This window comes from Rhinopithecus roxellana, chromosome 7, assembly GCF_007565055.1.
Source record: "Rhinopithecus roxellana isolate Shanxi Qingling chromosome 7, ASM756505v1, whole genome shotgun sequence".
Classification (NCBI taxonomy): Eukaryota; Metazoa; Chordata; class Mammalia; order Primates; family Cercopithecidae; genus Rhinopithecus; species Rhinopithecus roxellana.
Genome location: NC_044555.1, coordinates 56,616,560 through 56,641,154, shown reverse-complemented (window position 1 = coordinate 56,641,154; position 24,595 = coordinate 56,616,560). Strand labels below are relative to the sequence as shown.

The 24,595-nt window shown below is 40.8% G+C and overlaps 1 protein-coding gene across 2 annotated transcripts in view; it reads right to left on the bottom strand.

The window, feature by feature from the left end:
* MAP7D3 (MAP7 domain containing 3) overlaps positions 1–16,513 on the bottom strand; it is a 34,575-nt gene extending 18,062 nt beyond the window's left edge. For both annotated transcript variants that reach the window (XM_010389111.2, XM_030934614.1), the window contains exons 1-7: positions 16,244–16,513; positions 10,519–10,617; positions 10,340–10,423; positions 8,920–9,083; positions 5,469–5,586; positions 4,677–4,781; positions 1,056–1,151 (exon numbers count right to left, since the gene is read on the bottom strand). In XM_010389111.2, the coding sequence (XP_010387413.2) occupies positions 1,056–1,151; positions 4,677–4,781; positions 5,469–5,586; positions 8,920–9,083; positions 10,340–10,423; positions 10,519–10,617; positions 16,244–16,313 (736 nt within the window). In that variant the 5' untranslated portion in view covers positions 16,314–16,513. The remainder of the gene's footprint in view (positions 1–1,055; positions 1,152–4,676; positions 4,782–5,468; positions 5,587–8,919; positions 9,084–10,339; positions 10,424–10,518; positions 10,618–16,243) is intronic.
* Positions 16,514–24,595: the final 8,082 nt, after the last annotated feature.

Sequence of the window (24,595 nt, the reverse complement as noted above, 5' to 3'; positions counted from 1 at the left end):
AAAAGCAACAAATACACGTGAAAGGAAAATGCTAGGGAAAGGTGTTAAAAAGAAACTACTTTATGGCCAGTCACGGTGGCTCACACCTGTAATCCCAGCACTTTGGGAGGCTGAGATGGGTGGATCACCTGAGATCAGGAGTTCAAAACCAGCCTGATCAACATGGCAAAACCCCATTTCTACTAAAAATACAAAAATTAGCCAGGCGTGGTGGCAGGCGCCTATAATCCCAGCTACTCGGGAAGCTGAGGCAGGAGAATCGCTTGAACCCAGGAGGTGGAGGTTGCACTGAGCTGAGATGGTGCCACTGCCCTCCAGCCTGGACAACAGAGCAAGACTCTATTTGAAAGAAAGAAAGAAAAGAAAGAAAAGAAAGAAAAGAAAGAAAGAAAGAAAGAAAGAAAGAAAGAAAGAAAGAAAGAAAGAAAGAAAGAAAGACGGACGGACGGACGGACGGACGGACGGAAGGAAGGAAGGAAGGAAGGAAGGAAGGAAGGAAGGAAGGAAGGAAAGAAGGAAGGAAAGAAGGAAGGAAATAAGGAAGGAAGGAAAGAAGAAGGAAGGAAAGAAGGAAAGAAAGAAAGAAAAGAAACTACTTTATATAAAGAAATGCTTTAGTAATCACTGTGAAATTCTGTGAATAATCAGCAGTGAAAATATGCACAAAGGATGTATGCGGGTAATGATATGAAGCAAGGGCAAAGCTTTCAAGTTCGAAACGTGGCCGGGTATTTAAACTTCCAAATCCAAATTAATGAAATACTGGAAGTGAATCAAACCCTCCAGTACACACCTATCTATACCAATATTCTGTGATTTACTTCCTCAGCTGCATTATCCACCCCTTGTCAGATGATGGCAGGAATTATATAGTTCATTTAAAGACAGATTTTTCTGGCTTTAGACAAATAAGCATGGCACCAAAGCACATTTTTTAGTTTAAGAAGGAATATTTTGGCTTCCAATTTTGGGAATGATTTTTCAAGCAATTCAATGTTGACATAAAATACCTCTTTTAAATCACTATTTAAAATTTGTATTTAGAAGCAACTAACCACGTGGCTTCCTTTCCGCTTGTTCTTTATCAGTAGATGAATGTAGGTTACTATCTCTTCTATTTAAAGATGAGCTTCTCTCCTTGTCTGTTTTCCCTAGAGAGCAAGTACAAAAGAATATTAGTTTTCATAAACTACTAATTATCTCAGGAGTGAGACACTCCTTTTTCAAACATTTTTTATGTTCTCTACCTTGCTTATAAGATTTAATTTCAAATATTATGCAGAGATTCTATATCCCCAAACTTAAAACAAGTTTATTCTTTATCTGAAATGAAAAAAAATTATTTAGAAAATGGTTAAAATTAAGAGGTAAAATGTCTGATACTTTCTGACATCAAAGTTCCCAAATTACAAACATACAACCCTTTAGACATGATGCCTAATACTTAAAAGTAATTTATACTTTAGTTATAACTAGTATTTTTTGTTATATATGCATATATTTTAAAAAGATATATATGTAGACACACATGTACACACACACACACATGTGCACACACCAATATAATAAAATGAAGAAAACATGAAGCTCCAGTATCAACCATTTAAATAAAGATATTTGCTCTTAACATAAACAAAATGAATTATCTGAGTTACACATGTATCAACGTGTAGGCTTGAACAGACTGTCAGTGTTTTACCCTACAGAGCCATTCTTTTGATATCAGGTATAAAGTTATTGATAGCTGTAGCATCATGGCCAAAAAATGGCTTTCAGAGGCTCGGGTCCTGGACCTTACAAGTTAAATAGTTATAACTAGTATTTTTAAAATAAAAATGAATATTAATATTAAAATAAATTTATTAAAAATAAATAATAAAAATAAAAATGAATATTAACAATTGGTATAGATGCCACGATTTAAGCAACCCAAGGAGAAATAATCTGCTTCCGTGTAGACACATGAAAGTGTAAAAATGAAATTCACTTGAGATATTCTAGCTCAGAATACTGAGAAATGTCTGTTTAAAAAATAATTTCTCTTTCGGGGATTTGTAAACTAAAGTACATGTTGACAACACAGCATCATCTAAAAATTCCTTGAATTAATAACATGATTGAGCAGCATGAACCACAGAGGTGGTTCGATCATGTGATTAAAGTCGGTACCTTTCATTAGCATACTGCAAAAAATGACAAAATGGTGTGAGTAGTTATTATGAATCAGCAATGAGTAGAAAAAAAATAGACTACTTGAATCAACCCAGATTTAAAATAGTTATTTAAAATATTACAGGTTACATTATTAACGTCATTTGAGTTTAAAATGTTGATCTCTTTGAATTGACCAGGTTTCATTTCAATTTAAAGGTAAGACATTGCCAATATGGATTTTATTTCTTAGAAATCATTAATTATAGCATTCATTATTTCAGAGTGTGCAACATACTATACCTTTAAGCTAGTTATTTCACAAAGTGTCTTCCACACACACCTTTTTGTAATAAAAGTTAATAAAGAAATCATTTTAAAAGTTTTATTTGGAATTGCTCCGTCACAGTACAATTTAAATTATTATCCTGAAGTCATAATCTGTCCCTTCTCTTGACCTGTCTCACGAATAAGGCTTTTGCTCATTATATTAAGTATGTAATAAATGTCTATGAGATAAATCTTTGCTAATTCCTGAAAGCAATTAGATAGTAAAACAGAGTCAATGCTTGTGGAACAATTAAGATATATTAAAATGAAAGTACATAAACATGGCACTGCAATTAATGTTATCTAATTTTTCTAAAGGATTTAGTTGGTGAATAATAAATTAATTTTACCATATTATAAGCAAGGTGCCAGAGAAAATCTTCCCATATTAATCTATGAATGAACCCAGACTATACATAAAAGTGCTTTGGGAAAGCACATTGAGGGAGGAGGTGGTAAGTGGATGAACTTTTCTCAGACCAATACAAGAGAAAATGTGATATACTCAGACTGACAATAAAATAAAAGACCTCTCAAGCTCATCATTGAAATTTTAAGAGTCCTAAAAGTACAAATAACACAATGTAAGTTTGAACAGAAATCCTTTCCCCCGAGAAATCCTTTTCAACATATTAAAAACTATATTGTTTTAGGCAAAAATGGAAATCTTTTCCATAAGGTTAACTACTGCTACAATTAATTACACTTGAAATGGTATCCAAAATCTTTTGCTGTACTGGAATTTTACAGCAATCAGCATTGCTCAAAAATTGTCGAGACACCTAATAATGCAAAACAAACATTTTAAAATTCAAACTATAATTATGCCTTATTCAATTCACAAGGCACAAAAGCCATCCTTTTTCATCTTTTTTAATGGCTAAGTTTAAGGGAATGATGTGCAATTTGTTCTCTCTTTTTCCTCTCAAGAACACTCCTTTTTTTCCTCTGGAAAGAAAAGGGATCCTTTTTTTGGATTGATGGGTATGGTTGCCTAATCCATTTCAATTATCAGTGAGAGGCACCATGTGCTACAAGCCAGACATGGTTATTGACACACACTTGGGTATAGATTTTTCTTTTAATAAGGAACACTAATTAAAAGGGTAAACACCAGAAACAAAAAGATATTTGAATTATTCATAGTAGATAACTTCACTGTATTTGAAACAACTCTGTATTGCCATTAGGAAGAGTTGTAAAGTGGAGCTTGGCAATACGTCTATCATTAAACATCATTATCACTTTATTTGCTTTTGGGGGAAAACACTGACTTATAAATGAAAGGTACAATTTAAATATCATGATCCATCTATCAAATGACCAAAATATAAACCATAGAAAAGGATGTTAGAGTAGAAATCACTGAATTTCTTGGAGTCTTAACTATAAAACAAGGAAGGCAATTATATTTGTCTGTCAATTTAATTGTGAATAACAAATATTACATACGTAATGCAGATCAACCTGTCCACTGCTATATATATGCTATTATTTTTCTAAAATGAGGTAATATTCACAATACTTAATGGAAATTGAATAACTAGTCTAACCAGTCTGTAGAAAACACAAGTTCATTTATAGGTTGGTAGAATATGAACTGATTTTCAAATAAATAATTATGCCACTTAATGGCAATGTCTTTTGACCAAAATATGTTTCAGTTTCAGCTACTGAGGTCCAATAATCCCATCCGATATGATTAACACAAACATCATGAAACAAGTATATTGATGAAAATACAAGGCCAGGCATGGTGGCTCACGCCTGTAATCCCAGCACTTTGGGAGGCCGAGGTGGGTGGATCACTTGAGGTCAGGAGTCCGAGACCAGCCTGGCCAACATGGTGGAACCCTGTCTCTACCAAAAGTACAAAAGTTAGCTGGGCATGGTGATGCATGTCTGTAATCCCAGCTACTTGGGAGGCTGAGGCACGAGAATCGCTTGAGCCCATGAGGCAGAGGTTGCAGTGAGCCAAGATCATGCCACTGCACTCCAGCCTGGGCAATAGAGCGAGACTCTGTCTCAAAAAAAAAAAAAAAAAGTATGACTCTCTCCCTCTGCTGTAAAATAACATGGGACTCTTTTGAAATAAACCTAAATGTTCCACAATCTAAATAGGTGGTACTGTAAAAACATAAATAACTGATTTCATTAAATAGAAATTCAATAGAATACATGAAATAACTACTTACTTTTGGCAACGGAATTTTGAAGGCCTGCAGATGACAAAGGCATTTGTCTGATTAAAGCAGAAGTTCCCTGTTCAAGTTTTTCAGTAGATGCAGATCGTTTATTGGCTGAGAAAAGACATAATACTTACTGTAATCATATTTCAAGGAGGAAAGCATCATTAACTGAAACAAAATGAGTTTTCATGATGTAGTTCTATGGAGCACAGACTTACATTACTCAAGTTCACAATATTCACTACCAATCAATTTTTTTTTTTTTTTTTTTTTTTTTTAATTGAGACGGGGCTTCACCATGTTGGCCAGGCTCGTCTCAAACTCTTGACCTCAAGTGATCTGCCTGCCTTGGCCTCTCAAAGTATTAGGACTACCGGCTTAAGCCACGGCAATTGGCCAATCCTTCTAAACTATATAAATTTTACTTTTGTTTTCTGAAATTGTGTAGAATTATGTGCATATAAGAAAATTTACACTGAATCAATAGTAGACAAGGTAGACTTATTTTTAAAAATATGCATTCGATAAGCTGTGTAAAGCTTACTCATTATTCATCATTTTTCTGCTGATTATAAGTTTAAAAAAGATTTTAGGTATATTGAGCTAAATAAAATCTACTATAACATTTCACCTGTTTCTTTTGCAATGGCATATCATACAAATTTAAGTTTACTATGTACAGTATTTTTGTTTAGGATACAAACACTAAAACCTTGCTGTAAATGCAAGCTTCTACTCATAGCCAATATTTAAATAAGAACATAAACAAACTTAAAATTTAACAGGTGTATTAATTACCAGTTTTGTTCTCAGAATTCGCCATTGCAGAGCCTCCCCATGACCATCTTTTTTGCTGATAATCGTCAGCAAGTCTCCTCCGTTCCAAAGTACGATAAAGAATAGCTGTAAATTTTTCCTATTTAAAATAAATGCCAACATATTTTTACATATTCATTATATTAGTCAGTATAATTTTGATCTGTAGCTTATAAAATAAACCATAACCAAATTTCTGTCTCAGGTAAAAGTTTAAGATAATTGGCGATATGTCTCAGCTATCTATCAGTACCAGTGCTTCTCCTAAATAACTCATTTTTTTTTATCTTATGGACCCTGCATTGAGAAAATGACCACGCCTTCCTCTTAGTTTGTATCATTAGGAAATTTAGAGCCAAATGTGTAGCCTCTTTCTAGCAACTGTACAAAGACTGATTGGTATACTTTTGTGTATGCTAATCATACCTTATGTTTTATTTGCCTACCTTAATTTTCCCCTCTGCTTGATTCCCCCAACCATTTATTTTATCATCTGGTGTGGTGTGTATTTTTAGGTCACCTTAAATTCTTTGTGGAAGGACGCAGGGGAAAAATCAGCACACATGTAAGTTAAATTTATACCAGAATCATCTATTATACTCACATCTGTAACAGCTTAAATTCTGGTGTTAACTAACAAAAATAAAGTTTCAAAAAAGACAATCAATATATTTGTCTTGACCTCAACTTTAACTTAAACTGATCAAGACAACAGCTATACAAAGTAAATGCCATGCTGTAGCAAAACAACTCCACTTCCAGAAATGAGCTCTTCTCTCAAATATTTCTCATCCTTGTACTGTACCATAGCATGAACTCAGGTAAGCAAATCAGCTTTTAGGACCAGAGGTCTTCTATTTTTCCCTAACAACAACTGTTTCACAGCAAACACTATTCTTACAAAGCCTCTACTGTTTCTACCAAGGGCAAAGATAAACGTACTAGGAAAATGGAGAGGAGCCATATCTTCTGAGAAGAAAAGCAACTGCAATTCTTAAAATAAAGTTGATATAATGGCAACATTTGAAAATTGCATTTTCTAACAGAAAGGCAGTTGTTCTGAATTACTTAGAAACCCTGAAACTATAATAGACTAAAAACAAAGATTAACTTTGTATTATTAAACTATTTCTGATTCTATTCTACTGTTTCCAAATGCATTACCTACTGTGCTCTCTTCCAGATCCCTTCTCACACTATGGCCACCCAGGGCTCACGTGGAAGTTCCTAACCCATTTCATATACATCTCAGTACCACTGAGTATGGGTTTCTTTTCTGCTCTCCAGAATTCCTCTCTTTTGCTATATGTAGCCTGCTTACAGTGTCCCATGTCCCCTGTTCTGTCTGGGACTCCCCTGCACTAGCTATCTGGGGTTTTCTTTTGCCCCTTCTCCTGCCATGTCCGTGGCTCCCTGTCTGTCTGTAGTGTCATTCTGCTGCATTCTCTTCTCTTCTCTGTGTTCTCTCTGGCAGCTTCCTCTTTCTCTAAGATAGTCTTTATTTTTTGGTCTCAGTCCCTGTGACTTGTCTCTCTCCTCCATGGACTCCCACTCACTCTACACACAGATTATATTTCACTTTCTTTGGTTCTTTACTTAGTTCTTGGTTCTTTCTTGGTTTATCTTTACTTAGTTCATTCTCTCTCTCTCTCTCTGGCCTTCATCTCTTCACCACAGATAAGTAAAATAAGAGATGTTTCACAGAGGATGATGGGAAGTGACAGAAATTCTGAATGAGAGTCTACCAAATACTAGAGCATGAAACAGAGCATAAACAACCACAGAAAAAGGTTCAGAAAGAGAGAGACAGAGACACAGTACACCATGATGGGGAAGAGGTGGCATAAGAAGTGTCCTAGAATCAGGAAGCTCTCCAGATAGGGTGCAGGGCTGGAGAGGAAGCACGTACAAGAGCAACTGTATGGATGAGGGAGGAAACTGAGCACCGCAGAGAAAGACAAGAGGAAGCTTCATGGGAGAAATGGAACCAAAGAGAAAAGGAGAGAAAAAGAAACGTAAGTATTAGAGCGACAGAAAATGAGAGAGGGAAATAAAAATACAACACACTGAGAGAAAGGCAGGCAGAGGATATAAAGATGGGGAAAAACAGACAGAAGCTAAGACAAAGACAGAAAAAAGAAAAGCGAGCTGCCTCAGGCAGAAAAAGGCCAGAGTCAGACAGAGACCAAAAGATAGACGAAGGCTTATTTAGGGACACTTAAGAATCCCTGTAATGGGCTGGGCAGGGTGACTCATGCCTGTAATCCCAGCACTTTGGGAGGCCAAGGAGGGTGCATCACGAGGTCAGGAGTTCAAGACCAGCCTGGCCAAGATAGTGAAACCCCATCTCTACTAAAAATGTGAAAATTAGCCAGGCATGGTGGTGGGCGCCTGTAATCCCAGCTACTTGGGAGGCTGAGGCAAGAGAACTGCTTGAACCCGGGGGCCAGAGGTTGCAGTGAGCCAAGATCATGCCACTGCACTCCAGCCTGGGCGACAGAGTGAGACTCTGTCTCAGAGAGAAAAAAAAATCCCTGGAATAAAGAGAAAGAGAGAGTGCCAGGAAGATAGAGAACAGTGTCACAGAGACCACGCTAGATTCAGAAGGAGTCAAGCATACTCCAAGTCAAGTAGTGAAATGACCTACGAGAGAAAAATTAGGTGTCAGAATCATACAGAATGAGACAGGTAGCCAGATGCCCAGTACCACAAAAGACAAACTGAAGAGGGACAGAAGTGAAAAGGAGAGAGCATAACAAAGCCACGGACTCATCCCAACAGAGTGCCAAGGACACCAAAAGAGAATCCAGAAAGGAGAGGGGCAGTGCCACAAAACAAAAGCAAGAATGCTGACTCTGAACCACACACCCAGAGGGGCCCTGTCAGGAAAGGGAATGTGAGGAACACGGGGACAGAGGGTAGAGAGGGAGAGAGTGTGAGTGTGCACCACAGGGAGCCAGGGAAGCTGAAAGGGAGAGTGAGTGCCCTGATTTGGCTGGGGAGTCACACTCTTAAAGGAGTTGTGAGAAATCGGTCAGAAGAGGGCATGTCAGAGAGGGTCAGACAGTGGGGTCTGCCCTTATTCTGTAGGCAATGAGACAATAGTGAATGCTTTTTGGTAGTAAACAGAGCCACTCAGAACAAACCCCAGGCCACAGGTACCTCACGTGCAAGTCCTGAAGGTGGATGGGGTTTTGTTCCTGGATTTGGAATGCTTCCCTTTCCTAGCCTAGTGGATCTAAGCTCCTGGGATCTTATCAGGACACAGGTAAGAACCTATACAATGCTGAGGGGAAGAGGAAGCAAAGAAGAAAGAGCTGGGATTGGTCCCCTTTCTACAGGGCCGGTAAGGCAGAGAAGGCCTCAGAAAACAATATTCCAGACTCAGGCAACACAGATTATTCTCTCATGTACAGGCTGTAAAATTATGTACCTTTTGTGCCTCATCCTTCTGGTGTCTTTTTTCTTCCGCAGCTATTCTCCGTTGTTCTTCTTTCTCTTTTCGCTCCTTCAGCTTTCTCTGTCTTTCCTCCATCTGTTTTTCATATTGGAGCTTGGTCTTTCTTTCTTTTTCAAGTAGTTGTGTTTCTTTATTGGCTGAAATATTCCAAATACATTTTCAAGGTGTAAGAGCCAAGAAAATATGTAGGTTTTCCACATCACACACACAGAAGGAAAAAGTTAACATACCTCATTCCCTTTTTTAACACAACCTGTGCTAGTAACTAAAGATGTATTATAAAAGTGAAGAGAGGTAGCCACTGAAGAACCATTTTCACTGAGTATTCATTTAACTCTGGAGAACTGGACTGTCTATGCTAAATGACTCTCATCCTGTCCAAACTACAATTCCAAATTAAGAAAAAATATTTTCTTTCATGTGATATTTCTGCTGATTTTCTACCATATTAATATGCTGTACATTAAAATACTAATTTTTAAAAACCACATGGACAGGATATATGTTTTGTTCCCTTCTACTAGGAAACTTCTTTCAAAGTCTTCATCTATACAGACCATATTAAACATGCCAGTTTTACATTAATGGACTCAACCATATACCATATTATAGGAGAGCAGAATTTTTTCTATATTCAAATTTTCCCTCACTAAATGCTTTTGAAGTGTGACTCTGTATAAATTAGGATCTAAAAGGATAATCTTTTTACAACTTGGTAACATGCTTTTCATCTTATCTATATTAGGATTATTGGCAATTTATTTTCAGTTTTAGAATCACTTTTACTGGCCAGGTGCGGTGGCTCACGCCTGTAATCCCAGCACTTTGGGAGGCCGAGGCAGGTGGATCACGAGGTCAGGAGATCGAGACCATCCTGGCTAACACGGCGAAACCCCATCTCTAATAAAAATACAAAAAATTAGCCAGGCGTGGTGGCAGCTGCCTGTAGTCCCAGCTACTCGGGAGGCTGAGGCAGGAGAATGGCATGAACCTGGGAGGCAGAGGTTGCAGTGAATCGAGATTGCACCACTGCACTACAGCCTGGGTGACAAAGCGAGACTCTGTCTCAAAAAAAAAAAAAAAAAAAAAAAATCACTTTTACTGAAATCTCATTCTGATTGTTTTTACAAATATTGAAGAAATTTCCAGACTTTAGTTTTCAGAAAATCAAAGCTAAGATAAACTACTCCTTCAAAAATTAAACAATTTAATCAAAGACTTTTCATGGGCCTTCTTTACCTGATTTAGTAAAAGGATTTAATCCAAAATAATACATAATATAAAAATTATACTCTATCATATAAACAAATCAGGAGGAGTAAGTTAAAAACACTTTGCAATATATAACAACATAAAATTCATTTTGATTTTTGAAAAAAGGTCTAAAATATACCGTCTTGCTGTCTCCTTTTCTCCTCTCTGCGCTCTCTTGCTAATTTTTGTTTTATGTCATTTTTAAGCATAGATCCATCGATTACTAAAAAAAAAAAGAATATAGTTAGATATTAATAGGATATCAAATTTTAAAGATATGACACTTTGACATCTATCAAAGCATCAGAGAAATTATACCTGGTTTAAATGTCGATCTTATATTTGAGGAATGGGTTGCAACACGATTAACCACACCTTGCTTCCTCCTTTCCTTAGCAATCTCGTTTGCTGCAGCAACTAAAATACAGGGAGATAAAGGAATTAGATGTTAAGACGAATAGCTAACACAGGAGTCAGCAAACCACGGCCAGTTGTATTTGATGATAAAGGATAGGATCACTTCTATAAATCACGACTGATTTCATCTGGGTCAACAACAAAGATATATTGAACACCTATGATCTTCAACGATACTTTAACAAAGACTTTAAAGTGTTTACTAAGATGGGCCAGGGTATTTGCAGACATCAAGATAATTGAGTTGTTAGTGGCGGTGGCAGCATAAGCTTGTGGATGAGTAGGAGCCAATGATTAATAGATTTCAAAAATGTCTCAAACGAAACATTACACCAAGTGCTAGAAAAACTGAGCTGGCAAGAAATTGGAAAAATTAAGCTTCACCATAAATTGGAAATTCAGAAGATAACAGGTTAGGAATTTATGAATTTGAATTGGGAAGCAAAGTGTTAACAGTGAAATACTCAGTGGAAGATCAGGCCCAACCAATGTTTCTTTTTTTTTTTTTTTTTTTTTGAGACGGAGTCTCGCTCTGCCGCCCAGGCTGGAGTGCAGTGGCCGGATCTCAGCTCACTGCAAGCTCCGCCTCCCGGGTTCACGCCATTCTCCTGCCTCAGCCTCCCTAGTAGCTGGGACTACAGGCGCCCACCAGGTCGCCCGGCTAGTTTTTTGTATTTTTAGTAGCGACGGGGTTTCACCATGTTAGCCAGGATGGTCTCGATCTCCTGACCTCGTGATCCGCCCGTCTCGGCCTCCCAAAGTGCTGGGATTACAGGCTTGAGCCACCGCGCCCGGCCTTGGCCCAACCAATGTTAACGGAGTACATTTATAAATTACCTAAATTAGGGGCTTTCTACCCTGATTGCACACTGGAATTACCTAACTCACTTTTAGAAAATCAGCAATGCCTGCCTGCCCGCTCCCCACCACCAGTCTCTGGGTGTGGGGCCCAGGCATCCACAGTTGTTAAAAGCTCTATTCTGATGCATATTGAAGGTGGAGAAATAAATACGCTTTTAGAAAAAGTAATCTCCAATGAGATGGTATCATTCTAGGTAGATGTCAAGCAAACAAATATAAACTATACAAGGTGCAAACAAACGTGTAAACAGGCAGAAAAGTGATAAACTTCGATAAGGGTGAAGTGTAAGATTAGGAAAGCACAGTATGAGGAAAAGCGAGAAAACTAAAATTCCAGGATGACACACATGAGTTATTATAGGGGAATCCCTGAACTCTTTAATTCCACATATGGCTATATCTAAAATGCCCCACAATACTGAGCATCTTCAGAAAGAGTATGCAAAATAACACTGAAAACTAACTCTTCTTCCCTTGTAGAAAAGCACAGGAGGTAAGCCCCTGTGATGCTGCATACAAGTCTGGTTTCTATGTATTAAGAAAAATATAACGGTTGAAGATGGGCAGTTAAAGTAACGGAGGGAATAGAGGGGCTGTCCTTGGACTTACAAAATGAATGAACTCTGAGGTGTTAATTGCCACTGAGGGAGTTATTTTACAGCATAACCTTGAAAGTGACATCACAATTGCTGCCATAAGGATCACCATTTCTTTTTTTTAGCCCCAGGGGCTGAACAGCCCAGATAATAGATGACCTAGCTTAATTTGAAGATGAGACTCTTCTCAGCTTCCTTAATAATTTAACTACTGGCAATTCCATGGACCACAATTATTTTCTGAATTTGAGCACTAGTATATTAACAAAAATTCTTAGTCTATAGACACTCCTATATACCCACTTACAATATTTTTATGTGAGCGCAGAGAAAACAATAAAGTACTTGTAGTATTGTTTTTACACATTCAGTTCTCCTGTTTGTAAGTCCTAAGGATAGTCTGTATTTGACACTATTTAGCTGATAATTTGTCTCAAAATCTACGTTTTTGGCCCAGAGTGGTGGCTCATGCATGTAATCCCAGCACTTTGGGAGGCCAAGGCAAGTGGATCACTTGAGGTCAGGAGTTTGGAACCAGCCTGGGCAACATGGCAAATCCCCATCTCTATAAAAATACAAAAATTAGCTGGGTGTGGTGGTGCACGCCTGTAGTCTCAGCTACTCAGGAGGCTGAGCCCAAGAGTTTGAGGCTGCAGTGAGCCTTTACTATCCCACTGCACTCCAGCCTGGGTGACAGAGACCCTGTCTCAAAAAAAGTACATTTTTACCAGGCTAATTAAAAATCTTATTAAACAGAAATAACCTTAGAAGTAGCTGTGGTGAGAATAATGAACCAAATCATATAAAGGTTAATGTAGTAGTAGTATCAAATCTGATTTTTAGACCTTTGTATTCAAATTCCTACTGGTAAGAAATACATTAACAGAAAGGACAGGGTTTAAAAATTATTTAAAATGTCCAGAAAATGGGATAACGCCTCTATGTCTGGATATATTAAAGTCAACATTTTATTCAACTTCATTGAATGAAAGAATTTACTTAACATGCATTTAAATGAATGAGGGAATTTACTTAATACTCAGTTAAAAGTAACAGCAAGGTATTTCTGTAGTCCTTATACTAATTCTAAATCCGAAATTAAAGTAATAGTTATATTTTGCCCAGAGATTAAATAAGAAAATGTGTAGTTTATTATTAAAACTGAATTATGAATCTTAATCTGTATTTATGGAACTTTTCTAAAAACTTCCATAACACATATTGTATATCATGTCACCATTTACAAAGCTCATTTGTATTACTTCATGTAAATTTTTTTTTTTTTTTTTTTTTTTTTTTTTTTTGAGACAGAGTCTCACTCTTTCACCCAGGCTGGAGTGCAGTGGTGCATCTGGGCTCACTGCAAGCTCCGTCTCCCGGGTTCACGCTATTCTCCTGCCTCAGCCTCCCGAGTAGCTGCGACTACAGGCGACTGCCACCACACCCGGCTAATTTTTTTAGTAGAGACGGGGTTTCACCATGTTAGCCAGGATGGTCTCGATCTCCTGACCTCGTGATCCGCCCACCTCGCCTCCCAAAGTGCTGGGATTACAGGCGTGAGCCACTGCACCTGGCCTACTGCATGTAATTCTTACAACAATCCTATAAAGTGGACATAATTATTTTCCCCAATTTTTTTTTTTTTTTTAACAGTTGAGGAAACTGAAGCTAAACATAACTTTCCCAATTCACACAGGTAGTAAGTGGTGAAGCCAGAACTTGATTTAACTGTAAATTTCAAAGCAACTTTATTTTGAAATATTAAGAAAAAATAACAGGAAAAGAAATCTGCCATCAGAGAACCATAAAAATCAGGCAGATTCACAGAATTTTGCCTCAAATAGCAAAAGCCAAAGTCATAGGGCTGAGACTTTCAGAAGACCTCCAAGTTCAAACCAAAGATAGCTGTCTTGAAGACAAAATTAGAGACAATTTTCTACGATTTAGAGCTGTCTACAATGGAATGGCTACTTGGAAAAATATTAAACTCCTCATGAGAGTGCCTATTCAAGTGGAAGAAGTGCCCCCAGGGTTTTACAGCTGGGACTCTGGATGCCTGACAAGATAATCTTAAGGTTTCTCCAACTCTAAAATTCTATGATAATCTGGCTGTCAATCTCAGTAACTTTTTCTGCATTGGTAGAAATTATTCTTTGAATAAGTTATTCTAAACTGAGAAACATTGGTGAATTTAGAAAAACAAGAAGGGAAAGGTGATATGTCAGTGGCAAGTTTCTTACGCTCATCTGGTTGAAATATTCAAATAAATTTTTATTTTAAAACAATTCTGCATAAAAATATAAACACGTGTTTTGTTAAAATAAATATTCAGTATGTTACAACCTCAGCACAGTGCTATGCACAGAAAACATCACTTGACAAATATATATTTACACTTTATATGTAACACACACATATATATATATACATGTATCTGTTGAATGCATACACAAATGTATAAAATAAATGTATTTTGACTGTGCTGTGCATTTATATGTTATGTATTCAAGACAGTTTTAACTCTTGCTGACAGGCTCCCAGCAGAAGATGAAAACAATATTTTAGCAAAAACATCTTCTCCTTGACCCCTTCAGGAAAACGCTGAGATCTAAAGGGCACTTCTGGTCAAATTGGTGCTCTGTGAAAAAAGTCTAACGTGCGATATTTCCAATTCCTAACATGAAGTGGGCAGCAAGGATTTAAACCAGGGTTCTAGGTTAAGACTTCTACGTGGCTCTTAAGTTTTTGGTTTGAAATGCTGTGAATTCAAGTATCTGTCCCATATATAATTTTAAAACACTTTCCAACATCTGATACACAATTGTTTTTAGGGGTTTATCCGGTTCACAACTTCTTCACCATATTGGAGTAATGCTGGTTAATATAAATCACTGAAATAAACCAGTGTCTGAGAGCCACGGGTACCAATAAGCAACACAATTTATTAGAGACTCTCTTTCTAAGTGAACCATAAGTTAAGACACGGAAGGAAGATTCTTTTCTCCCTAATGAATGGTGAAAGTGTATGTAGTATATGCTTCTGACACAGTCTTTGGAGAGCTGATTCAAAGTCTTCTCAAGTGACATATAGCTTCCCAGTCGTAAACAATCTAACTTTTTAATTGCAAATGCAAAAGAACCCCTAAGAAATTCAATAAAAAGTAATAAAATCGTTTTATTCGCGCTCATAGCAGAGGAAACTAGTCTAACAGGCTAAAGGCAACCTCCTGCAAGGAAGAAATCCTATCTCAGGTAGTGGAGCAGTCTCCTGGACCAAGCAATGGCGCTGTCAAATTGTGTAAGATTAACGGTTTTCGAGGAGGGAAAAACATTTTGGCGATGGGACCCGTTGAGGAAAAAGCACTCTGAAGTGCTGATTCTCGTTCAGTTCAACCTAGGGACTGCAAGATGTTCCACGGAAGATGACATCTTGTCTAAGTCATGTGCTACAGCAGGCAAATCAGGAGATGCAAAGAGCCAAGTTGCATCCCAACTTTTAAATCAACTTTTAAGCATCCCCACCCTCACCCAGCTTCTTCCCTGAACCTTGACTGGGAGGGTACAGGAGGTAAGCCTTTGGGAGAGGCAAGGACTGCGACAGTAAAAGCGTCTAAACTCGCCCACGACCCGGGCTGGGGAATAACTCAAATTTTCCGTGCCTGGAAAGACTGCCTGGCCACGGAGGCGGCGCCGGCGCGCGGAGTCCCCGGGGGCGCCCGCACATCCCAGGCAGCTGCGCGTTTGTTGGGGCGGTTGCGCGGGCGGCCGCCGCCCCCCAAGGGCAGACGGGGCTCGGGGCGGTCCGCGGGGTCCGGGTTCCAGCCGCCCCCGCCCCACCCGTCGAAGCAGAGCCTGTGAGTTCCCTCGCGCCGCGTCCGCGGGGCTTAGACCGTTGGCAGCGGCAGTTCGACCGCTGGCGGCGGGACTCAGGCGGCTCGCGGCGTTGGCAGACCATTTCAACCCCCCACCCCCGGTCCAAGGCTACTCCCTGTCCCGTCCCAGGGCACTCCAGCAGGGGTGAAGGGAGGACCGGATAGCACGAGGCGACTCCAGGTAAAAGTTTTGTGGCTCCCGCTGCGCCGCTCCGACGGCCCGGGGGCTGCGGGAGCACCACCTCCCACGCGGGTCCGAACCACCCTCAGGAGCCGTCCGCCCGCCCGCCCGCTCACCCATCCGTGCCCGCAGCTCTCTCAAGGATGTGCTGCCGCCAGCGCCAGCGGCGGCGCCGTCCGCCATCATCGGAATCGGGACCTGAGGCGGTGGTGGCTCTCCGCATACATTGCGCAGGCGTCGGCGCGGCCTCCGCTTGGGCCTTGGCCTGGCTGCCGGTAGGCGGGGCGGGGCGGGGCCCGAAGGGCCACCGCGCCCGCCTCGGACCTGCGAACCAGGCAGGATTGCCCCTTGCGTCCCACGTCCTGACCGGCTGGGCAGCGAGTGCCTGGTCTAAAGAAACCCTCTCCGTGCTCTGCCCCTACTGCATTGTGGGGACTAGCCAATCAGCACCCAGCTTGGCCCCCGACATTCCTTTCTTCACCTTTACCTAGCAACGCAGTAACATTTCTTCGTCATTCATTCATTCATTTAAAGAGCCTTTACGGCGTGCCTCCTGGGTGCACTTGTATCATGAGTTTACTAGTCCTTGAAACACTACACAAAGAAAGACCCAAGTTGGGGGAAGAGGCCCAGGGAGAGGTTGGGAGTGGCAGGGTTGCTTTGAGGTGCTAGGGGCCCCATCATGAGTGGACTTCCCTAAACTGTTGCACAATAAATCATGATACATAGGTCTCAAAGTTGGGTGAAATATCTTTAAGATGTTTGTGAGTCTTTAAAGAGAGGCAGAGGACTTATTGGCATCAATCTTTCCGGATTTTGGGAGAGACTCTACCAGGTTGCAGAATGTTTTTCCCATTCACAAGGAAAACCGTAATTGGCCTGAGGCTCCTTTAAGGAGTAGACCTCACTTCATGGGCGCTTGCCTTTATGAGGTGGAGTCACCACTGTTGTGTGTGCATGGTGACACAGTTGTAGGGACCCAGTTTATGGTTGGGGCCATTAAGTGTGATGCAGGAGATCCCAAAATGGGGCAGGACCACTTGTGAGATGAGCACTTTGGCGAGCCCACTGAGTCTCCAAATGACATAGGAGCTATAAAATGGAAGAAGCTAATAATAGCATATATTACATATATTAGCAATGATAGTATATGTTACATATATTAATATATAATATATGTAATATAATATGTAATATAGGGGCAGGCACGGTGGCTCATGCTTGTAATCCTAGCATTTTGGGCGAATGAGGCGGGTGGATCATTTGAGGTCAGGAGTTCGAGACCAGCCTGGCCAACATGGTGAAACCCCATCTCTACTAAAAATACAAAAATTAGCCGGGCATGGTGGCGGGCACCTGTAATTCCAGCTACTCGGGAGTTTGAGGCAGGAGAATCGCTTGAACCCGGGAGATGGAGTTTGCAGTGAGCCGTGATAGCGCCACTACACTCCAGCCTGGGTGACAGAGCGAGACTCTGTCTCAAAAAAAAAAAAAAAAAAAAAAAAAAAAAAAAAAAAGAAAAGAAAAGCAAAAGAAAAAATGAAAAAAAGAAGACATTATGTTATGTTGCACCTACAGATTTAACAAAAATTAAAACGTGGTCAATAAATGTTTGCGATGATGTAGGTTAATACAAGTTGGGGGCTAGGCATGGTGGCTCACACCTGTAATCTCAGCACTTTGGGAGGCCGAGGTGGTTGGATCACCTGAAGTCAGGAGTTCAAGATCAGCCTCGCCAACATGGGGAAACCCCATCTCTACTAAAAATGCAAAAAGTAGCCGGGCGTTGTGGCAGGCCCCTGTAATCCCAGCTAGTCGGGAGGCTGAGGCACGAGAATCACTTGAACCCGGGAGGTGGAGGTTGCAGTGAGCCGAGAGCTGCCACTGCACTCCAGCCTGGGCAACAGAGCGAGACTCTGTCTTGAAGGAAAAAAAAAAAAAAAAAAACCTAGTGGGGAAAATAAACAGTTTGGCATTATAACTTCTGAAGCTCTGCTTCTAAGTAAATACAGAGACTAATGCTTTGCATGATATCCAGGATGGTAGCCATCCATGTTTATTAATAAGACACACATATGATTAGGGTGCCCACAAAACACACAAACATGCACAAACACAAGTTCAACTTTCATGACCTTGTCTGGAACTCCACAAACAGAAAATTTAGCAAAACACATCAGCTTTGTAGTTTCTTGCAAAAATGTTGAACCCAAATCTAATAATGAAGAAACCTTCAGACAGAGGTAGAGACTGTGATATAGTGTACAAAACTGGCCCCAATGCTTCAAAATATTAGTGTCATGAAAGACTAACAACAAAAATCAGGGAAGTGTTCCAGATCACAGGAGGCTAAAGAGACCACATGCAATGAATGATCCTTGATTAGAACCCTAATTTTTAAAAGAAGCTTTAAAAGGCATACATTACTGGCACAATTAGAAAATTTGAATATGAACTGTATGGTACATGATATTGTATCAAGGTGAAATTTCTTGGGTGTGGGAATGATGTTGTAGTCACCTAGGAAAATGCACTTCTTAAGAAATAAATAGTCATGCCTGTAATCCCAGCACTCTGGGAGGCCGAGGCCGGCACATCACTTGAGCTCAGGAGTTCCAGACCAGCCTGGCCCAACATGGCGAAACCCCATCTCTACAAAAAAAATAAAAACACAAGACAAAAACCCAAAAATTACCTGAATGTGGTGGCGCATGCCTGTCATTCCAGCTACTTGGGAGGCTAAGGCAAGAGAATCGCTTGAACCCAGGAGGCGGAGGTTGCAGTGAGCTGAGATCGCCTACTGCACTCCAGCCTGGGAGACAGAATGAGACTTCATTTCACACACACACAAAAAGACATAAATGTTGAAGAATGTAGGGGTAAAGATTTGAGGTTTTTCAAAATAAGAAGTTAGATAGTTTTTTCTTTTTTTTTTGAGATGGAGTCACACTCTGTCACCTAGACAGGAGTGCAGTGGTGCAATCCTGGCTCACTGCAACCTCCGCCTCCTAGATTCAAGCGATTCTCCTGCCTCAGCCTCCCGAGTAGCAGGGATTACAGACCTGCACCCCCACACCCGGCTAATTTTTGTATTTTTAGTAGAGATGGGGTTTTGTCATGTTGCCCAGTCTAGTCTCCAACTCCTGAGGTCAAATGATCCACCCTCCTTGGCATCCCAGAGTGCTGGGATTACAGATGTGAGCCACTGTGCCCAGCCGAGTTTTTTTCAATCTAGAAGTTTGTCTTCAACTTATTTGTAAACATTGTCACTTTGAAAAATAAAATTTGATTGGGAATTACACATGGGGAGGCACCCTACTAGTCTTTTCAGTGTTTAGAGCCTCTAAAGGCCTCAGTCCAGCCAGGGTGTAGGAGGAAGAGGGGAGATAAGACATCCAGAAATAACCATATACAGGTGGCATGAGTAGGATTTAGGTGAGTAACTGAAACGGGTTCCAAGGGCTAAAAGGGATGAGAAATCAGTCCTGTTTAGAGTGATCAGATAAGTCTTTGTGGAAGAATTAGCACTTATTCTGGGCCTGAGATGGGGACTGTGGGAACCACCTCCAAAAGCAAGTAACCACGCCTTAATTCCAGCCCACGGTCACTGAGTGGAGAGATGGGCCCATTTGTGGCCAGATGTTCCCATTTCTCAGAATAAACTGGAAATCTGGATCTTAATGTAAAATCTATTTTTAAATGATGACATTAAAAGAAAAAAAAAAAAAAAGGCTGAGTGCGGTCGCTCACACCTGTAATCCCAGCACTTTGGAAGGCCAATGCGAGCAGATCACCTGAGGTGAGGAGTCCCAGACCAGCCTTGCCAACATGGTGAAACCCTGTCTCTACTAAAAAATACAAACATTAGCTGGGCATGGTGGCACGTGCCTGTAATCCTAGGTACTCTGGAGGCTGAGGCAGGAGAATCACTTGAACCTGGGAGGCGGGGGTTGTGGTAAGCCGAGACTGTGCCATTGCCCTCCAGCCTGGGCAACAAGAGCAAAACTCCGTCTCAGAAAAAAAAAAAAAAGGAAGGAAGGAAGGAAGGGAGGGAGGGAGGGAGGGAGGGAGGGAGGGAAAAAAAGAAAAAACATGGTGTAGGGCAGTGTTCAAATTTCCAAATTGCCTCATTTAAAAAATCGTTGCATAAAAATTCAAACAAGGTCCATACATTGCATTATTTGATATGCCTTTTAATCTATAGATATAACTTCTTTCTCTCTAACATCATTGGTATATTACTGTGAGATTTATCATTCATTTAGTAGGTAAATTATTCAATTAATCTTTTATTAACCACCTACTCTGTGACTAGCAGTGTGGGGACAAATACATACGGAAGGAATCCTGCCCTCTAGGGCCCCCAATCTCATTGACTGTGGACTAATGACTTATATCAGGGTCCCTTTAGATGTTTCTTTGGGGCTGCAGAAGCTCACCAAGGAGCTCCCATGAGACTGTACACTTCTGAGAAAAAATATTGGAACTGAAAGCTGTCAGCTTGGGGAAAGTGGAGTGTATTCTGTAGCCAAAACAGACTCAGAGCTGGGAAAGAACCCAGGTGGCAGCTTTCCTCTCCTCTCCTCCCCGTATTTGGAAAGCATGTGTTCCCCAGCGAGCAGAGAACTGGAATCCTGCTCGCTTTTTCTTCCTTCTAGGCTATTTTTTCCCCTTAAACCTTACACCCTTGGGAAAAACATTCAGAAACCCAGTCATAATAGGTCTAGAAATTGTCACATTTGTTTCTATTAAAAGATGAAGTTTTTTTAAAAATTGAATTTACATATAATAAACATTTAGTGAGCTTACCAATCTAGCAAATTTGCATGCTAACTGCCACCACCACAGCCCTGTACTATGAGTTTTAAGCTTACCAGCCATGCGATGGCTTTTTCTCTCCATCCTGAACGACCTGTTAGATTCCTTGTCACATACACAGTTGAGACAAGGCTCTGGTTTTGTGTTCTTTCTCCTCTCATCGCTTACTCTTGTCCTGCATCTGTTGTAGCTTGACTGTGATGCCTGGAAAGAGTGATGTTTCCTTCTGGACTCATCTCTTGCCAAATCTACTCACATTTTCCTTCCTTTTCCCACATCTGCACTTTCTTCCCTCCTAAGTTACAGACTTGCCTCAGGGCCTGGTCATGTCTCACTTGGTTGATGGCAGCCTTCTCAGCTCTGGAATTCCCGCTGAAGCACTGCCCCCCCCCGCAACTGACACTTCAGTACCCCTCCTTCCTGTGGCACAGAGGAGCAGGGTGACTCCGCTGTCTAATTTCTGCAGGCTGCTCTACCATCTCCTTTTAGGCCTTCCCTGGGGTGGAGGGGTTGATTTTCATTGCCTGAGCTCACCAGGGAGGGGGCAGTCAACTTCTGAGGAGAGGAAAGAGAGGCTCCCACTGCCATTTCCCTCCAAAGTGGGAATGTGGACAAACCTCAGAGAGGAAGGGTGTGGTGGTGGGGGCAATCTGCTTGGAGTAGTAGATAAGCAGAGGAAATTTCCTGGTTGATAGTAAGAGTCATCATTTGCCGATTGCCTACTTAATGGGAGGCCCAGTGCGAAAGGGTCAACGTGGATTATTTCATGTAATCTTCACCACAACTTTATGAGCTCGCTTCTATTCCCATCCTCATTTTACAGATGAGGAAGCAGGCCCAGGGAGGTTAACTAACCTGCCCACGGTTAGCGCAGCTAGGAAGTCGCAGTCGAGATTCAAGCCTACATATATCTGACGCCAGAGCTCATCCTCCTTCCACTGGGCCTCCCAATTTCTTTTTCCTTTATTTTCTGAGATGGAGTCTTGCTCTGTCGCCCAGACTGGAGTGCAGTGGTGCAATCGTGGCTCACTGCAACCTGCACCTCCTGAGTTCAAGCGATTGTCCTGCCTCAGCCTCCTGAGTAGCTGGGACTACAGGTGTGCCACCACAACCAGCTAATTTTGTGTGTGTGTGTGTGTATTTTTCGTAGAGATGGGGTTTCACCATGTTGCCCAGGCTGGTCTCAAACTCCTAACCTCAAATGATCCACCCGCCTTTCTGGGATTACAGGTGTGAGTCACTGCGCCTGGCTCCTCCCAATTTCCAGTTGACAAGCCCTCAGACACTATTAATTCCTCACCCTTGTCTTCCACTTCTTCCTTGATCCAGTCCTCACACTCTGGCTACTGAGCCTTTTGAAAGTTACACTTTCTAATTGGTAAGGTCTCTCACAACTACATCTCCTAACCTGAGTGTTGGTACAGCTGTCTCTTAAGCCTCTAATGAAGTCGACTCAAACTATTGAAGAAGAAAGCATTGAAAATGGGTGTTTAGTTGATGGTTACAATAAAAGCCCACACACTTCACCACTACACAACATATCCATAAAACAAAACTGCACTTGTACCCCTTAAAGTTATACAGATTAAAAAAAATGGGTGTTTAATGTATACCTTGCAACAGAGATAGATATGACTCCTTTTAAACAGGCTTCCTTCTAGAAAGGCTCAGAAGAGTCAATAAATGCTGAGTACATGGGACTGATTTCAAAATACATGTGTAAAGGAAGATGTGCCACATTTACCATGCTGTGTGTCCTGTAAAGAATATTTATTGAATGAATGAAAGAGAGTACTAGAAGCCCCCTGGGTACTGAAGGAGGAAGAAATGAAAATATTTTGGATGGCCACCCCAGTGTTGAAAAGGTCTAGACTTAAAATTATTAAAGGGCAAGAAAATGTCCTCGTTTTTTTTCTTGACTTCAAATAGAGTACAGCAAACATGGGCTGTGTCTCCTCATTCCAAATACAGGCCTGCAATATAAGGGAAGCTTCAGAGGATGCCAAAAAGCAGAAAGTATCAAGGGATGCCCTTTAAAGACACTTTGGAATTTCTAATAGAGGTAAAAATTGGTAAAATCCAGATAGGAACAAATGAGAAGAACATGGGAGTTAACATAGATTTCTGGGCCCCATTCCCAGAGTTTCTGATTCTGTAAGTGTTATTATTTGTATGACATCCATTCCTAAGAAAGTATACTGAATAATATCTTCTGTGATGACAATTACAGCTGAGTATTTAATACCATTACACTTTGACAATGGGAAATATTAGAGATTCTAATACAGATCTAGTATTGTGTACATTGCCCTGGAGTACATTGAAAGCCAAGGTATCACCATGACGTTACCAGCAAGCATGACAAGGCAGGGAAGCGCATCACAATACAGACAGGTGGGATTGGTGGTGTATGTCACCTATAGGGAGATGCAGCAGGGATGCCTGATGGCATTTCATATCACAGTGCCCCGTGACAGAGTCTGATACAATGCACTGCATACATGATTTTCTACCTCTTTTCCCCACAAAGGACAGTACACACACAAAGCCAACTACATTTTAAAATGAGCTAGCTAGATGAATGAGGGAGAAGTAAAAACATCCAGATCACACACAGAAAGTGAGACACAGAAGAAAATCTTCTCCTATAAACTGGGAGAGATGTTTCCCAAGGAAAATTGGTCAGATTCAGAGTAGACCATGTCCCCTCATCCACTGCACTCAGCACCCAGTTTTTCATGATGCAAACTCAGATATCTCTATGGCAGAGGACATGGTTTGTTGCTTTGAGTGTTGATCTAGACATCTGGAAGCTCTGTGAATGGGAGGAATCTCATCCATACTTATGTATTGTACTTCATTAATCATCAAGTCCTATCTGGGGCTACATGGTGTTCTAAAGTCTTAGATTATGAACACTTTGAGACTCAACCTGAAGCCATTTTCAATGGTTAAAAATCTGTTATTGCTCTGGTTCTTCTTGAGAGAATGTCCCTTTGCAAAACTCAGTTGTCAATGGGCTGATACAGTTGTGTAGCTGAAAGCCTTCACTGTAAACCTCATTGTTTTTTTCATGGCCGGCTCACAGCCCTATTTAAAGAATGTGTACTTTGGGAGAAAAAGGGCCTGAGAATATAAAGGGACCTGTGTGCACAGTCTCCAGGGCATGTGGGTCTATCAGCATGCACGCATGGGTAGCTAAGAGCCAAAGCAAGTTTTGCCAATGGATTCCCATCATCCTTGCATGCAGGTCAGGTGAAGGACTCGGCAAAAACAGAGCAAAAGTTCTAAGGCTCAGGTTAACCCAACAGCCAATACTTCAAGGCCCACAAGGAGAGTATTCAGGAAGAGACTTGAGGTAGATGAGGAGAAGAGAAAAAGTGCAGGTTATCCCTGAGGCTAATGGGTAAATAGACCATTTTCCTCTGCTCTCATGAAAGACCCATACACTTGGATTTTGCTTTTCTTTAGTTTCCAGATGTTACTGTTGAGAACATATCAAGGATGTCAGAACTAGGAATAACTGTCAAGGCCACCTGCTTTAGTCCTTTTACTTTCCTCCGAGGCTCAGAGAGAGGTGTTGGCTCAACTTCCTGTGGTTGGAACCGAAGTCTCCTGACACCCTATCTAATGAATGTTCTTTGCTCTAC